The sequence below is a fragment of the Onychostoma macrolepis genome, chromosome 25 (genome assembly GCF_012432095.1).
Source record: "Onychostoma macrolepis isolate SWU-2019 chromosome 25, ASM1243209v1, whole genome shotgun sequence".
NCBI lineage: Eukaryota > Metazoa > Chordata > Actinopteri > Cypriniformes > Cyprinidae > Onychostoma > Onychostoma macrolepis.
This window is the reverse complement of record NC_081179.1, coordinates 15,177,813-15,196,988: the sequence shown is the minus strand read 5'-3', so window position 1 is coordinate 15,196,988 and position 19,176 is coordinate 15,177,813. Positions and strand designations below refer to the sequence as shown.

At 36.2% G+C, this 19,176-nt stretch overlaps 1 protein-coding gene across 8 annotated transcripts in view; it reads left to right on the top strand.

Annotated features, from left to right (window-relative positions):
• cadps2 (Ca++-dependent secretion activator 2) overlaps positions 1-19,176 on the top strand; it is a 167,886-nt gene that overhangs the window by 60,545 nt on the left and 88,165 nt on the right. For all 8 annotated transcript variants that reach the window (XR_009269303.1, XM_058766608.1, XM_058766611.1 and 5 more), the window contains exons 4-6: positions 12,808-12,888; positions 13,469-13,699; positions 14,031-14,152. Coding sequence is in view for 7 of the 8 variants with exons in the window: in XM_058766608.1 (XP_058622591.1) it covers positions 12,808-12,888; positions 13,469-13,699; positions 14,031-14,152 (434 nt within the window). In the remaining variant the exon portion in view is untranslated. The remainder of the gene's footprint in view (positions 1-12,807; positions 12,889-13,468; positions 13,700-14,030; positions 14,153-19,176) is intronic.

Below are 19,176 nucleotides of genomic sequence, written 5' to 3'. Positions count from 1 at the left end.
CACAGATCACATGTTCGTTTCCTTTTGTAGCTGTACGTTGTTGTTGTTGTTGACTAATGAGGTGAAGTTGCACCACGGTTCCAATCAAATCAGGCTTGAACTACTGGTGCGAATATCTCTTGGTGCTTATTAAGAATTTACGCACCTGTGTGCATTTTATGGATCCATGTCAGCTGACATTTAAAAGTTTGTTTGCTTTGCATGTTAGATCCAGCATTAGGTGGTGGCTCAGCATTTGATAAATCACTCATGCACATGTGTTTAAAGGGCAAAGAAGTGTGAATTTATGAGTAGGTTTGTAAAAAATAAGGAATACTATACAGCAAAGCAAATAGACTGGGAGTTAATGACAGGGACCAAACTAGAGGCGTATTTTCAGATTTAAGTAGTGTAAAAAAGGTTAAAATATTTATTGCAAAAATTGTCAGGAAAAAAATGAATGTGTGTCTAAAAATTTATTTTTGGATTTGGCAACTATTGTTTTTTTTATACACTGCTGCATAATTTTTTTTTTTTTTAAATCTAGATGAACTCCATAGTCAATCTCAGTAATCGACTTGTCGCCCATCCTGACCCATTCTCATTTTACACTTGAGCTGTCAAGAAATGTGATGACACAGAGGAAGGGATGCAGATGACTGTTAAATATAAAAAGGAGAAATGAGAGGATATGGGAAATAAGGGGAGGGGGTCAGAGAGCTATTCTTGGATTTTTCCATTCTCGGTCGTTTCCTTCATTGATTATTATCTTCCACTCCTGCACACTGACTCACCAGCTTGCTGTTCATTTTCTACCTTCAGACTTACTCGTGTGTGCGAGTGTATGTCAATGTGTGTCCGTTTAGAGAGCATGGAGCCCTGAACATGACATGTGGGGGGAAAAAAAAATTATACAATTTTTAGCCACAAAATAAGTATTCGTTCCTGTGACTCAATTCATTCCCTAGTTTTAGTAAATCATTGGCTGGTTTTTATTAAATCAATTAGTACATCATGGGCATGATTTGCTAAAACGAGCTAATGGATTAAGTTGTGGGAACGAATTCTAAACTGTGGCCAGAATTGAACTGAAACAAGTAATGAATTGTAAATCATTGCTATGATGAAAAGACATTTGGTCCCCACTTCCTATGACATCTACAAAATGGAATAAAATGCTGATAAAGACAAGAAAAGATGAGACATATGCTCATGACGGTATGACTGAAATGTTAAAAGTGTTAAAAAAATAAATAGGCCTAATAAGAAGTTTATTCTGTGGCACCCAAGAACTAATAGTTTCTTATAGGAGCCAGGGGCTCCTTAGTTGATTTTTTTATTTTTATTTTTTGACTGGAGCCCTGTGATGACAGCTTTTCAAAAGTATTTACGTTACATATCTACTCATATATCAGCGTTTTATGTTGTCAGTCAGGATGACATACCTGTACTTAAAGCTACATTCCCTGGAGAAATCACACGTTATTTTCCCTGCCAAATACTTATTTAACACAGAGTCCATTGTTCATTTTGCGATCAGTCTCAATCAGTCTTTCTTTAAACGAGAAGTATTTTTCTCTGATAGCTGCTCCACCCGGTGTCATATTCCTTTACGGAGTGGATGCCGAGAGAAGAGAATGAGGGAAACAAAAAGAGACGGTAAGCATGACAATTGAAATGTCAGTAAGTGGAGGGTGTCACACAGAGGAAGAGGAAGATCTATAACAGGACTGGGAGGCAGCGACAGACGAGTGCAGAGAAGTGACAGACTGAGAGGGAAAGACTGATGCGTTTGAGTAAAGGAGGATGAATACAGACGAGATCCAAGAAACAACAAAGAACAATAACACAAAGAAAGGAACTGGATAAAATGAGTTTGACTGGATTCTGTAGATACAAACAGAGACAAACTGAAGGGGATGAGAGGGAAATCATGAAATAAACAGTAGTTTAGAATGTGTTTTTTAGATGCAAGAATGTATTTATTAACCCTTAAAAGAATGTAGGTTACAGAATTTCATGAGAAACTCATCTTTTAAATCATATCATTTCATGGTCAACCATAGATGAGATGACCCCATTAAATCAGTCAGTTGAATAATAACTCAAGTGCCTGTGAGGGGTGGAACATCTGGTTGGGGCGGACAGGCAGGCGGGTCGCGTCTCAGGTGGACACCCTGAGAAATCCAGCTGTGGCCTTCTGATCAGAGAGGCCAGTCGCTGTTCTCCTCTCAGCAGCTGTCATCCTCTTCCTAATGAACACATTCAGCTTCGCCTCGCGCTCTCGCCACCCTGTCATCTCTCGTTAGCGCGCCGCGCCGGGGCTGGAGGACGCACCGCGCAGGTGAGCCACCGAGAAGCGGTAATGAATTACCACCTCTGATGCCACAGCGATACTCATATCTGTCTGACAGGGTCAGGGCGGACCATCAAAAACAGAGGTGGCACATCCCAGTGACACTTACTGGCTTACGGCTAAAAAGTATGGAGTTACAAAGGGTTTTGCTTCCTAAATTTTCTTTTTTTAAATTATTTTAATTACATTTTTTACGTTAATTTCTTTACTCTTTATTTATTTATTTTTATTTTGTGGGAAAAGCAAGGCATTTTTTGCATTGTTGATATTTAAATTATATTTAATTATTTTAATTTATGTGCATCAGTGTGTGTGTGTGTGTATATATGGTTTGGTATAATGATGGTTTGCGTGCAATGAAGATATCTTGTCGTAAGATGGAGTGTAATTGGCGTCTCTCTGGTCTGACTGTTCATTATCAGGCATGGAAAGATTGTTTACATGAGTATAAGGCTGGAATTGTTTCTGCCAGATCTGATTATTTTTCTAAGATAATTCACTACAATCAAGAAAAACCGAGACAACTGTGTAATCCCATTAACACATTGCTGAATTGTAATAGTCTCTCACTTGTTACTGCTTCAAACCATCTTTGTAACAAGTTTCTTGATTTTTTTTGGCACCAAGATTGATAATGCATGTCAATGTATTTGTGCCTCTACTTTATCGTGCTCCTCTTTGGTAAATAGGCCTACTCCATTTTATACTGGTAGTACTTTTTCAAATTTTTTTATATACCCTGCAAAAGGAGGTTTCTCAATTGAAAGCGCATAGCCACTTGTCTGTTACAATCATGTTTTGTTTCTTTATGTCCTGTTGTCTTGAGTATTATAAACGACTCTTTGCATACTGGTGTTGTGCCAGCAGCTTTTAAAATAGCTGTTGTTACCCCTATACCTAAAAAGACAAACACTGATTATGAAAACCTTAACAATTTTCATCCCATTTCCAATCTCCCTTTTCTTGCTATAATTTTGGAGCGAGTTGTTGTTACTCAGTAAATTTCTCATTTAACTGAAAAAAATCTATTTGAGCCTTTGCAGTCTGGCTTCCATAAATTTCATAGCATTGAAACGGCTTTGGACAAGGTCACAAATGATCTGCTAATTGCCTCAGATTCTGGCTGTCTTTCAATTCTGATCTTTCTTGACCTCAGTGCCGCTTTTGACACTGTAGATCATTCTCTTTTAATTGCTCATTTAGAAACTGTTTTTGGGGTCTCTGGTACTGTATTGGTTTAAGTCATACCTCACAGATCGTAAGCAGTTTGTTACTATGGGTGGATTTAGGTCAGAGGTTGGTGTTGTGAAGTCTGGAGTCCCTCAGGGATCAATTTTGGGACCCTTTCTTTTTAATATCTACATTTTCCCACTTGGTCAGCTCTTGAGATCTCCAAAAATCTGGGGGTGATGTTTGATTCTAGTCTAACATTTGCGCCTCATGTTCAGAATACTGTTAAAACATCTTTCTTTCATCTTAGAAATGTTGCCAGATTACATCCAATGCTGTCTTCCCCTGTTGCTGAGAAACTTTGTTTTCTCCCGAATTGACTATTGCAATGATTGTTGGCTGGGGTTTCAAAAGCTACCCTAAACAAATTGCAGATCATGCAGAATTCTGCTTCTAGAATCCTAAATAGAACTAGGATAAGTGATCATATCACTCCTATCTTGGAGTCTTTGCATTGGCTTCCTGTTAGGTTTAGGGTTGATTTTTAAAATTCTGATGCTTACTTACAAGGCTGTGCATGGTTTGGCACCCCAATATTTATCAGAGCTTTTAACTCTATACACCCCAAGGCGTGACCATCGTTCTGCTGATACTGGTTTGTTAACTGTTCCATCAACCCATTTAAGATCGATGGGTGATTTTGAATGCATGCTTTCCTTCTATTTTTCTTATTTTGTATTTTTATATGGTGTATTTTGATGTTTTATTTGCTTATGTAGCTTTGAGAAGTAACATTGTGTGTTGCTGCAGACCCAAGTGAGTGCAGTGCCGCATTTTGGTGTAATATGGACACGTGACACATTTAGAATTAATAAACTTTTAATAAACTACAGAACAGCGCGAGCCGGAAGCGACATGCCTCACACGGGCAGGGCTTATATGCTTCGAGAACGGACACTGCACTAGTGATACAAAACACACAGGTCTGTTAAGAGCAATACTTTTAATAAGGCAGCCTAACATTTTTCTAACAAACAAATCACTCCCAAATCTGAAATTAGCAGCACAGTAATTACTGACACCGTAAAGGGTAGGCTATTTAAATAAAAGAAGAATGAAAAATAAATGAACAAAGTTCAAAGAACTGTAATAAATAAAGAACACGGTAGCATACTTTCAATAACAGCATCACACATTTTAATTAACGAACAGTTTAAATAAAATAAAATTTTATGATTGCTGTATTCACAAGTATTTTCCAAGCAAATTAAGTGCACATTTTTATGGTGTAAAATTACTGATTAACACGGCGGATAAAAGCAGCTTGTTTTTTTACACAACAATATACTATAGGCGTACTACTTACAGAACTCAGGTGATTTTTCAAACTTGATGTGCTGTTGTGGTAGGCCAGTTTCAAATTGCATATTTGGCACACTGCCTTTGTCTTGTCCTCACTCAATTTAAAGTGCTCCCACACAGCTGAGGTCTTCCAGATGAACTGAATCATGACGTTCACTCATGGGCGATTCATATTCAAGCGCGAATGAGAACCATTTCACAGGGGATGCCAGGTGTTCAAAAAAAGAAAAAGAAAAGAAGAATATTCAAAATTGAAAATCGAATGCCAACCCATCGAACGAATATTCGAATAATCGAATATTCTGGTCCAGCCCTAATTTAAAGGCGCTATAGAAAATAAAGATTATTATTATTATTATTATTATTATTATATTGTAAATACAAAGTATTAAAGAAGATCTGGTAACACTTGAATGCTTCATATATGAAGTATTTTAATGCATTAATTATGCTTTGTAATACACCTTATAATTATTGTAAGGTCACAATAATTGCAACCTCAGTTCATTAATTCTAATGTTAATTCTAATACTTAACTACTGTATTAATTGTTACACACAAAATGCATTAAAACACATGACCAATCTACAAATATAATGTAGATATAAATCTACAAATATAATGGATTTTAAATTTGGTTACTGTTATTTATGAAAATATACAAAGCGTTACAATATACATTATTAATACATTAATAATGCATTATATGTAAAGACTGTGTTACAGAAGTGTTACAGAACATTTTTACTGAAACATTTTAATATGTAAAATGAGACTCCTTTTTCTCAATTTTGAATGATGACAATTGAATCTTTAACAGTCTTTTGAAACAAATCATTACTGATTAAACTGATTCATGTACAGTTCACAGAAATGAATCAAAATGACACATGGTGGCTCTTTTTTTTTTTTTACAATTTTGAGTGATCCAGATTAAACTATGAATTGAATTTAAATCGATTCATTTTAGTGTGAACTGATTTACAAACAATTCACAGAGATGAATCAAATTCACTAACTCTGTCCATTTGACATTAAACTAGGCATTGTTTTCCATATTTTACAAATTTACAACATGAAATGAAACAAAAAAACAACAAATATTTGATTAAATTAAAATTTTATTTTAAACCATTTTATCCAATTATTATCACTCTTATGTCTCAATATGACTGTCTGATGATTCAGATGAATCATTGAATTAAAGTATGGCTGCCATGTTATCAGATTTTTACTAGGTAATTATCGTGGCCAAAATAATTCATGATAACCATAATATCATATGTAGAACTTAGTTTGGTTATTCATTATCACACGTGTAGTATTAACATGATATCAGTATCGCATTTTCTCATTATGCTTATCGTCAAAAACAGTATAATGTGAAGTCAGAGTCTGAATCGGTTCATTGAAATGAACTGATTCACAGAACTTGGCTTTTGTTGATTGTTCAATTGCTGTTAAAGCTTAAATGAGAGATGCTGTTACGAAACAAGTATTAAAGACCAAATAAAAAGCTCATTAAAATCATTCCAATGTTCTTTGATCTTGTATGGCCAGCTAAAGCATCATTAATTTACTGTGAATATTCAATAAAGCACCTGAGCTTAGAATAGAAAGACAATCATAGCATTTATTTATTTTATTTTTTTCAGTTCTGTGCAAGAATAAAGCTGGTGACTGGAGGCGGCTGCCTTTTAATTGGTTTGCTAATTTAGATGAGGGGGGTAAAGAAAACTGAGGGAAGATTAGAGTGTGACAGCAGCGTGCTTTTCTCCAGGCTGGTGACGTCTCTCATTAGGCCGCACCTAAGACTTGTTGTCATAGAAATTGTTGCCAAACTAACCAAAATAGAGCAGCTAAAGAAAAGCGAACAAGTTGGTAACACGGCAACAGAAAATAATCTGGTGTGCATATGTGTGCGGCTCTGGGGAGGTGTTTGACCGTGTTCTCCTCAAAGAAAGCCACAATCAAGCCATTTTAATGCATTATGAGCACAAACCCGCTGCGCTGTAGCGCTGTGGCGCTGGCATATTTCAGTGGGATGTCCACGCCACTGTCCGTGTTTTGGCAGTTTTATTATTCTTTATTCAGCCACTGTTTGCGTCATTGTGTTGGGAAATGGCTGACATGGTCATTCTGACTGTCAAAACCAGCAATTCATGACAGAATTATGAGGCCGGCTGGGGACATCTCAAACTTTCCAACTGCCAATCATAATAGATTTCCAAAGCTTGCTGAATAAAAACAAGAAAAACTTACATTTGTCAGCACTTACAAGGGTTTACCAGGCTGAATAAGTTACAATATTTATTATATCACTATTCCTATCTTGTCATACATTTTAAATGTATAATTTTACAAGTAATTATATTATATTATATGTAAGGAATAATTGACGACGGGCCGTTGGATTATTAGAAAAATAATGCACACCCGAGGTGGTGATGCGGTCACGACGCATTGCATTATTTTTCTAATAATTCAACGGACCGAAGTCAATTATTCCGCTTATACTACGGTTGCCACACCTCAAGACATCGATCAGATGATATATTTCAAGGCATTCGTCCAGTATTTCTACTTAAATCGCTATTGTGAGTAGGATTATTTCTTCCGCATTTCATCCAAGGCCTCAGTTGCTAATCCCTAAACGTCATTTTAAACCTAGTAACGGAGGCTTGAGCCGTTAATAACAGATTAATGCAGTTAATACAGTTAATAACTGAGAGAGAGAGAGAGAGAGAGAGAGATTACCTCTGTGCGTCTGTCAATAGTGTTCGGCAGCAATGTCTCTAGTTATTGTTGTTGTTCCCTCGCTTGTGAGAAGTCATGTAGTTTTTAAGTTGTTTACTGATAAAATCGTCAGAGTAGCGCTAACAACATTAGCGCGATGTATGCTAGTGTGTGCAAACTGTAGCTGTTATGTGTGTGCGGTCTGTGAGGGAGAGAGAGCTGGAGACATAGAGTATGTGCTTTCTGTACATAATAAAGTGCAAAAACATGGACATGATCTGTCATTTTTATCATATTGTTTACTATATTTATTTATTTGGCCAGTGTCGTTGTGGGTTTTGGTTATGTTGCTGTTGTAAGACCTTTGAAATAACAGAAATCATTTGGCGAAGTGATATGGTCATGTAATGCGGTCAAGACCTGCCTGGAACTACGTTCGCCGTGCGTTTCCCTGAAAATAATTGCACACCTTAGAACATTCGTCAGCCAATCAGATTCAAGCATTCAACGGCCCCATATTATAATTTATTATATACAATTGATAATAAAATCACTAATCCTATCTTGGCATAGGTTTTAAATTAAATTGATTACAAATATTTAAATTAAAAATAATTAGAAAAAGTAAAAATTACAAAAATGTATATTTTTTATTATTATATTATCTAATCCAAAATTATTATTGTTGTTGTTGTTGTTATTATCATAATGAATAAATTAATTACATTGTAATTTTGTATTGTCATGTATTTTAAATGTAGCATTTCACAATTTATAATTGTGGGGGGGATAAATTTAACCCCACAGATTGTCCCTGAAGTTTTCTCTAAGGTTTATAGAAGCTCAAATGAATATTCCTGCAAATCATTGAGAAAGCTGATTACATTAGCACACCTTGCAAATGATTAGGATATTAAATGCATTTCGCGGTATTCTCTGAGAGTAACAGACGGGTAATTTCAGCAGAACTTTTTGTAATTCACAAGTGCAACAAGTGAAGCTGAAGCACAGTCTGATTGGCCCTGATCGTGATTACAGGTCCAACCTTATCTTAATTAAATGTCACAGTTCTTGCGGCATGCATTCAGACGTATAGCTCACAGTCTAAATAGCATGCTGACAGCAAACACAAGAGTTATTAGACGCTAATTAGTTATAAATAAGCTATGAAAGTTGTTGATTATCTGCTTTTACACAAACCTTAATTACCTGTCAGAAACTGAAATAGATGGCACCGTTAATTCTTAATTAGTGGCTAGTATCGTAATGCGTGTTTCATTCGCTTCCCCATGTTCTTTTAATTTTCCGTTTATGCATATATTGCTCATGAAATGAAAAATTTTCTTCAAACCGAACAGATTTGAAGACCAATGCAATGATGTAGAAAGGTTATTCACAATTTCCAACTTAGAAGAAAACCACAAGCACATCCTACCCTGACCTTGACGTCCTGTTGTTGCTGGGGTCATTACGTCTATTATTAGTGGATTTTCCCAGCGGTTTTCATCCCTGTGATGCTGTCATTACTTCCTACGTGTTTCAGAGGTGCACTTCCTGTAACATACCGGTTGGCCTCTTTCCATCTGCCTAGACGTGGCAAACTGCATCATTAAGGCCTCCCACATATGACCAGACCAGTGCCGGGCTGACAAGAGGCCTTCATCTGCTCTGCTTTCTCCCACACGCTCCTTCTGTGAGATTTTGAGGCGTTTGTGGATTTGCATATGTTAATAGAAAGAGTCGATAATGAAGGTTGATGTGATGGGAGCAGTAGATCTGCTCAGTAAAGCATGGCAGACATTAGCCGGCCTCATTACAGACACCAGCACTGTCTTCACATGTTCTTCTGCTGTTTTCTAATAGAATGTTGTGCTACACGGCAGACTGATTAAACATGTTTTATTTTAGGGATGTTCTGATCAAGTTTTTTGTGCCCAGTCATTGAATATTGAGTATCTGTCGATACTGAGTCCCAATCCAGTACTTTTATTTTCCTAGCACTTTGTGCACACTCCAAGTACACTAAGCATTGCAGTTTAAAAACAAGTGATTTTAATCTGTTGAAACGCAATCAGCAGCAAAAGAGAACTCATTTCCCTATATGCATGCTCTGCAGTGTTAATTTAGTCAAAGAAGACGACGACGGAAAATATTCGTTAACGAACGAAGTTAATTTAAAGTTAGTGAAGGCGGGATAGGCGGAATCTCACTGATAGAAGTGCTCTCTCTTGTGCACGCTCCACTTCTTCAGTCTCATATACAGCGCGCGATCAGTTCTCAGCGCTCAAATACACACACAGCAGTCCATATGTCTGTCATACAGAGTATCTCACATAAAAACAGTCGGTTATGGCTTAAGTGATGTAAACAGGTGGGTGAAAACTGAATGTGTGTCAGTATTACATGCATACCTTATGTCTTAAATGGACAGCATTCCTAATTAAATACCTATCTGTGTCATCAATGTTAACCAACAAAAGATGTTAAATAAATGTATAAATGTTAAGTAAACCTACTGTATCTGAAAAATGCATCTCTACCAAAAAATGAACATTTATTCCAGTTTTTCCAAATTCAATCCTCGATTCAAATTTCTCATAAGCTTAGCCTAATTGATTTGGTCTAAAGAGAGAAGAATTAATGACTAATGATTAATTTTTGAAAACTACATATAAAAGAGCTACCAAAATAAATGTTGGTAACTGCAGTTTGACTAAAAGTAATGACTAAAAGTTGACACAAATGCAATGACTTTTCGTCAACTAAAACTAGACTAAAACGATGAAAGACCAAATGACTAAAATGTGACTAAGACTATTAAGCATTTTCGTCTAAGACTAAATCAAAAACGCCTGCCAAAATTAACACCGATGCTCTGTGTTAAGAGACTGTTTCTGAGGCCTTAAATGGTTACATACACTTGTATGTGTCAAAATGCCCGTCTGTGCAAGTGTCCTTGTAAACACAGTAATGTAGGTCTTAAGTGAAAGCAAGCAGCTGAGAAAGAAAACACATGTGTAACAGTATATTGGATCTGGGCAGCTCTTAAAGTGACAGCAGTCTAATATTCCTGCTGTCTGTCATTCTGTTAAACAACAAAAGAGAGAAAATCTCTAACTGCTCTTGACTGAATCACTTTTGTAACTTTAATAAGAAGTCAACAGAATAGTAGTTTGTCCTATTGCTTGTAATTTGTTTCTTATTTTTATTTAATCGTTGACTGTTTACTTGTCTTCAGTGAGCTTGTTTTTTTTTTTTTTAATTTAGGGTAGTATTAGTTTTTTGTGATGCAAGTAGAACTTCTGAGCCTGTAAGTACAAACTTCCAAAAAGAACTTGAGGGTAGCATACGTGGGATTATTTGGCATTTTTATCGCCCCCTGGGCAAATATATGTATGATTTTTATTTTTTTTTTATATAAAGTTTCCAGCCACCACCAGCATTTTTTATCATTTTCATAAAAGTTTAATGGCACCCAGAATATTTTGTTTTATGAATATCTGAAAATGCAAGAACAGAGCTTCTGCATTAAAGGGGTCTTGAACTGCCTCTGTTTTTTCATTTTGTACTGTTCTCTGAGGTTATCAAGATTTTTACATCAAAAACATCATAATTTAAAAGCTATTTTCTGTCCGGTTTTTAACCCCCTCATCGGATCGCTCTGTTTGAATAGGCGTGGCAGATTGTAGATTCAGAAGTATACACACACTGCTATGATTAGCTAACAGTTGTGTATGTTTGACGCTCTACGTCCTTCACAGGTGCTGTGATTTAGGTTAAAAACCTCTCTCAAATCGGTGGGCGGGACTAAACAGGCAGCGATGTGGAAGCAGGCATTGATCTTCTTCTGCAGAGGCAGTGTTTAGCCACACTATTACATCATAGAGTGGTACATTCCACAACCTGTCGTTTTGACAGATTGGCTTCAATATAAGCTGTTTTTAGACTAACAAGAAAGTTTTGAGTTCTGAAACTTACAAGATGTTTTATAGTACAATTACCTCTTTATCAGCTCATGACCCCAATTTAAAAAAAAAGTGTTTTATTCTAACTTCATGCAATATTTTTTTTATCAACACTTTCACAGTTTCATGAAAAAAAAGCTAAATTTTGAACAAAAAGCTGAGAAAATCAAATGATCAAAACATAGATGTAATCTATAATTTTCATCAACACATCCAAAGCTTGCACAGTCCTAAACCACTTCCTGGATCGTCACTTCATTCAGTAATGTTAGGCAGTTTTGATTTATATGCTGTTTAATGCTTGATGATTGCGTTATTTTACACATGCATCTGCTTACATACGCAATCGCTTGTTTCTGCTGCTTTTTTGTCGTGTTTTGATCTAGACGTTCAATACTCTTTTTTTTTTTTTGTTTAGTTTTTTTGTTTAGAAGATGCATAATAGCGCCCCCTACCATACACCAGTGAAAACACTGAAAGCTGGAAAATTCTGTCAATGGCATGGAAAGAGTTAATAAGCCATACAGTGAGGTACAATTCATGCTGTCTCTGTTGCACAAAAGATGCGGGGCTAGTTACGTAATTTTGAGGGTCAGGGGTTTGTTCAAATCACAAATTATGAGTACCACTTAATTTATAATAATAAAAAAAAAGAAAACTTTGAGTGAGCTAGTATGGTGCCGCAATAGTGCAGCGTGAAATGGGAGCCGAGTCCATCCTACTGCTGCCGAAGGGAGAAGAGCTTATCAAGTGGAAACAGTGCTCCGGTGGGGTGGTGTGTGTGTGTGTGTGTGTGTGTGTGTGTGAGAGATACAGAGAGATTTCCCACTCATGGAGAGGAAACCCTGTGTTGACAACATGCCAGCAGTGCTGTGTGGGTGTGTTTGTGTGTCACGTGTGTGTGTGTGTGTGTGTGTGTGTGTGTGTGTGTGTGTGTGTGTGTGTGTGTGTAACAATCCAAAAAACGCTTCATTTGAGGGCATGCCAGAGCCACTCAGTGAACAGATAAAGACATTAAACGTTTTTATGATCTCATATCTCCTCAGTATGTCCCATCCAAGCACCACTGCTGCTTCACGAGGCTCAAAAGAGATTACATGACTAATCATGGTAGTTATTGAGCCCATCTTGCCCGCCTTTTCACCGCGGTCAACTTTGATCTATCTAGATCTACCTGTGGGTAATGGGTTTAGTAAGCCGTGTCAAATAGATAAGCTTTGTCTTCTGTTCTCTGTGCAGCTGGACAATGTGGACGAGCAGGCGGCGCAGATCCGCAGAGAGCTGGACGGGCGACTGCAGCTGGCCGAGAAAATAGCCAGAGTAAGAAAACTTCAGCTGTTTCTCTCTTTATGGTAAAAACACCTACAAATTGCTGATAAAAATGGAATCAAATAAGACAAGTTTGTTTTTCTTACAGATTTAAAGGTGGACTAAGTGTGTTACCAAATGAGTGCATACCAATGTTTTCTTCACATACAAAGATTCTTATGAATCAGTTCTTTTTGATGAGTTCGTCAAAAAGATTCGCAAAAGTCTCGAACTCGCTGTTGAGCTAACAGTTTTGAATCAGACTCAGATCCATTATGGTGTGAATAATACAAAATAACAGCAACAACAAAAAAACATAATATTTTGCAACAAAAAAAAACAAACAAAAAAAAAACATATATATCTATGTATCAAATTAAATATCAAAAAATCTAAATTTTTAGTGTATTGTTGAGTCATATTGCACGAGTAAATGATAATGTAAATTAATATTAAATAAACAACAATAACCCCAATAATATTAATTGTTAGTCTTTTGTGTAATACATTTTTGAATGATTGTAAGGTTGAATCAACTGTACGTGTGCCTTAAAGTCACAGTGTTCATCCTGTTTCCTGCTGCGTCCGACAGGAGAGGAAGTTTCCAAAGTTTATTTCCAAAGACATGGAGATGATGTACGTGGAGGAGCTCAGGTCGTCTGTTAACCTGCTGATGGCGAACCTGGAGAGCCAACCTGTGGCCAAAGACTTCAAGCCCAAAATCAAGCCTAAACTCACACCCATGAACAGCTTCCTGGACATCGGCGATGAGAACGATTTGCCTCTCTCCAAATCTGACGTAGTGCTGTCGTTTTCTTTGGAGGTAGATATTTGATGCCAAATATGCCATTTTTGCTTTACAAGTCACCTTCACCTTGCTGGTTGTGATGGTTTTCATTTTGCATGCAGTCTTACAAGCAGTACAGCTACAAAGCCTTGAATGGTTCAGTAAAAAACATTAATTCCACATGAATAAAGTGTTTGAACTGGGAATTTTCTAAATTAAATTTTTAGTGAGTGGGTTGTATAAACAGCTAGTTGGCAAAAAGCACTTGACAAAAAGCACAAAAATAAGAAATCTAAATAGTCGCTCTTTGGATGCTTTTCAAATGTCACGTGAAGTCTATTCATGTGGTCTTGTTTCTTTTGCTCAGATTGTGATCATTGAGGTACAGGGGCTGAAATCCGTTGCTCCTAACCGGATCGTGTACTGCACCATGGAGGTGGAGGGAGGAGAGAAGCTCCAGACGGATCAAGCCGAGGCCTCCAGACCACAGTGAGTATGGTGATCGCAATAATACAAATAAAAGCCCTTAACATGATATATAGTGGTGTTATATACACACACACACACACACACACACACACACACACACACACACACACACACTACTGCTCAAAAAGGTTGGGGCCAGTAAGATTTAATTTAAAGAAATTACTGTAATACTTTTATTCAGCAAGGACGCATTAAATTAATCAAAGGTGACAGTAAAGACATTTATAATGTTACAATCAAATTCTATTTCAAATAAATGCTGTTCTTGTGAACTTTCCATTCATCAAAGAATTATGAAAAGGAAAAATGTATCACGGTTTCCATAAAAATATTAAGCCACACAACTGTATTCAACAGTAGCAAATCAGCATATTAGAAAGATTTCTGAAGGATCATGTGACACTGAAAAATTCAGCTTTGCATCTCCGAATAAATTACATTTTAAACTATATTCATATAGAAAACAGTCATTTGAATAACAGTCACAATATTTATGTTTTTGTACTATATTTTTGATCAAGTAAATGTCTTGGTGAGTCTTTCAAAAATAAAAAAAACTTCCCAACCTGAAACTTTCAAAACATAATAAATAAATCTTACCAACTCCTAACTTTTTAAAGTAAGGTAAGCTGGGAGGTAAGGTTAGCTAATCCAAAGGTCAATCCTCAAACAGGGTCATGCAAGGTCAAAAAAAGAGTCAAAAATCCAATATCATATCCAGTATTATACCATAGGCCTAAATGAAAAATAAAGGTCAAAAACAAGACTACATGAAGATAGACAGCTTTGTATCTCACAGTGGCATAGTTCTTTCTGATAATTGTATTTTTAAATCTGGTATATGCAGAGGTGGAAAGTAACGAATTACATTTACTCGCGTTACTGTAATTGAGTAGCTTTTTTGTGTACTTCTACTTTTTAAAGTAATTTTTAAAATCTGTAATTTTACTTTTACTTAAGTATATTTTGTTTGAAGTATTGTACTTCGCTACATTTTAAAACACATTAATTACTGAGTAAAAAATAAAAAATAAATAATAAATCGCTCCCTGGAAACTACTTCAGTAAATAAAGGGCAGGAGAACAAACTGGCGCTAAAATCAGAAAAAGACAAAGACGGACAAGACAGGCGTTAATGGTGCAAACCCAGCTGAAAACCAAACCCCGTCGTATTCTGCTGAAGTTGAACTCGAAGGAAATGAAGTGAACCCCTGGCCATGTTTATGCACTATTATGCAGTGTAAGCTGTTTGCCTAGGGAAACCAAACTAGCAGCTTATAAATATCGACATCAACCCTTCGCAAGCATGTAGAGGTAAGTATAAATACTTGCATCATTGCATTGGTGGTTAAAATGAAGCTTTGGCAGTTTAGCAAAAGGTTTTGCACAAATTAGCCAAAAAGACAGTGGTGCAAGGGTATGCGATATATCGTCTGCGATAATATCGTAATTGTTGTTCTAACGATGTGCAATTTGACATTATCAGTATTTAGCCAAAAACCAAACAAAACACTCCTACAGAGTGCCTTGAAGTCTAGTAGACCAGTGCGTGCGCGCATTTAGAGTGCGTTCTTTCACTGCGTGATTCAGTGTGTTAAAATGCATTTAAAATGATCACGGAATATTTATATCATTTCATATAGCAAATCAATATCACACGAAGAGTGCCGTTTTTCTCCAAAAATCAGCATGATTACATATAGATTTTTTTTCTTCATTACAACAGTTCAATAAACAAGAAGTTAATTAAGAGACTTGCGTTTTAGTCACCATATTGCCTGTTTTAGCTCTATTTCGATAACAAAATTAACCCCAAACACAGCCACAGCACTATTTTGCGTCTCTGAGCAACATGAGGGTGTTTCGTTCCTGAATTAATCAACTGTTTAAATGATTCGGTTCAGTCTCAATGACTCACTTGTTAACAGTTACTTGTTAAAAAAATATAATTTCAAATGAGTATTCAACATTTTATGTGTTCTATATCAAAACATTATTTCTGCATTTGTAACTGCAAGTTAAATGCATTCATGTCCTGCATTAAACCATGTAAATACATCTAAATGCCACTTCAGTTGAAGCTTCTGTGTTTCCTTTGCATTGCAAAGATGAATTTTGCTGACATTGATTTAATTTGCCTGGTAACAGCCCAAATGTCTTATTATTCTAAATAACTGATTCCTTTAATTAAAAACAACTAGTTTGAGATTTATAGGCCTATCCCAGGGGTGTCAAACTCACTTCCTGGAGGGCCTCGAGTTTAGTTCCAACCCTGCTCCAACACACATACCATGTAGTTTTCAAATAAGCCTAAATGATTAGATTAGCTGGATCAGATGTATTTAATTAGGGTTATATCTGTACTGTGTAGGGCTGTGGCCCTCCAGGAACTGAGTTTGACACCCACTGTTAACAAGTAATTTTTACTCTGAGTTAATTTTACTTTTACTTGAGTAGATTTTTAGACTGGTACTTTTACTTGTACTTAAGTAAAATTTAATTAATGTAATGGTACTTTTACTTGAGTAAAATATTTTCGTACTCTTTCCACTTCTGTGTATATGTCACTTTATATGTTAGATGTATTTCTTTATATCTTATTTTACTTATTAACTTTATCTCACATCAACTGTTTCATTGTTTACTCTGAAGTGGAAAAATGGTGAAACCACACATTAGAGTCTGGTAAGGGCTCCCCCTGGTGGTTAGGAGGTTTTTTTTTTTTTTTTTTTTTTAAATCCAGGTGCCAGTGAACTTTTTTTTTTTTAATAGATTACACCTTTATATAGATTTTTTTTTTTTTTCAAAATGTTCCTACATGTCTTAAAAATAGAGTATATATGAATACCACTGTAAGTTAACAGCATGTTCAGTTATGTTAATTAAAAGCGTTTTCTATACAGTCATTTTTAATTTTTTATTTAGACATGTACACAATGTGCCAGTCTCTTTAACCTTTTTAAGGTCACTGCTCTATTTTCATTCTTTGCTGACTTACAAATCTGCTGGGAACATCTCACACTTTCTTTTTATCTTCAAACCTTGAGCATGAAATCGCTCTTATCTCATCAGCTCCCCATTAGCGTAGTGACTTGTTTTGACACTGCAGACACATCGAAAATATGCCAGCTGCACAGCTCTGAAGTGCAAATTCGGCTCTGTCACACTGCTGAACCCAGAATGACACTCTTTATGTATGAGATACAGAAATGTGAAGCGGTCATCGTTGGCTGCAGTGTTTTGTGTAATGTTAAATGAATCTCTGGGTCCCTTTGAGTCCATAGCGTGTCTGCACTAATGATGCTTCTGACCTGAACTGACTAGCATGTCAAAGCTGTAATATTTATTAAGTGGACAGTCAGCTCGGAAATGTAATAATTGGAATCGCAGTCATCTAGAATCGTGTTTGTGGAGGTTTTCTGCTTGTGTTGATTAGGAATGTGTCTCATTGTGCACCCTACTTTTCTATAGATGCGGTCACATTAGAGAAATTTCAGCGGTTTTTGTTTTTTGCAGGCGAAACAGGTTTATTGTCTGTTTTCAATGGTGTAGATATGAATGAATAGCTTCATACTTTTAAACCAAGCAGTTTTCTGTTGGTCAAGCAGCAAATTAGCGAATTCCTGATTGCATTGATTCCTATTGAAATGACTTGATTTTGACTGCAAATATTCATAGAACTTTCCAAAAATCATGCACCTTTTGTCATGAATTTGGACACTAGCAAAAGCATTGATCGACTGAAGATTGGGACACTGACTACTTGTATACCTGCAACATGAATGGTTGTTTTAGCTGTTAAAAATTTCAGTGCCATTACAAAATATGCATGTTTTGCAAGTTTTCTTTAATCAAAACTGTTCAAATTAAATTTGTGATTTCTGTTTAAAGTTTGCAAAAAATTTTAACTAGAGACAACTAGAAAAATCCCTTTTAAAGACTGGAAAAATTAGGCTTTGTCTTCATACACTTACATTTACATTTGCACTCGTCCTCAAGACACTTACAGCAAAGGCATAGTTCATCCAAAAATGAAAATTCTGTCATTATGAAGCTTTCATACTGTTTTAGTGCACTTTGATAGCGGACTTGAACTTATTGCTACTTTGACAAAGTAAATGCAGGATTCTGTCTGTTTTTCTCAGAGAGCTCCTGAATCAATCTTACCTCCAAGCATTCCAGTATAGGCGCGATATGACGAGGAGGAGGAATTCATCAAGCCTAGATGAGCTTTCTCGCGCTCTGTGAAAGGCGGATGGCCTTTAAGAGTGTTGTGTAGCGTTCAATAGAAAGATGACTCAGATCACACTCATTTGTCCAGCCATTTAGCAATATATGCTAAACGGATGCAAAGAACGTAAAGTCTGGAAGTAATGGGCCATCAAAGAACATAGTTTAGTTGTCACTCCTATCTATCTATCTATCTATCTATCTATCTATCTATCTATCTATTTATCTAGCTATCTAGCTATAAATTTTTTTATTGCTTTTCATGACCATTTAAGCACAACCTTTCTTTGACCCAACAGTTTTGTTTTTTTGTTGTTTTTTTTTACTTTGCCATTAAGAAATAGATCCAATGGATGGTCTTTTTGGACTGGATTGTTTTTGTGAAAGTTACAGTATGATTTCATTGTACACAAATAGATAAGATCAGGGAAAATTTGCTTCCTCCTGTTATGACCTCTGTAAAACATTTCTTAACTACAACCTAGCATGATATTGGTAATTTTGTGTTGTGCACTTTAAGGATGCCAATTGTTGTGGGTTTTTTCCCTCTTATATTACATTTCTAAGACAGCTATTATTCCCATTTTTCTCCAGCAGACACTGGAAATTGAAATGTCACTTGTAATCTCATCAAGGTGAATCAGTGGCGTGTGAGATGATTTCAGTGTGTTTATTGTGCCATCACCTGCTGGAGTCATGTGGTTCAATCCGATAACACTCACATTTGACCTCACAGTATGATGTTAATTAGCACAGAGGAACCACTTGCGGATCCCAATATTCATGCATGTGAC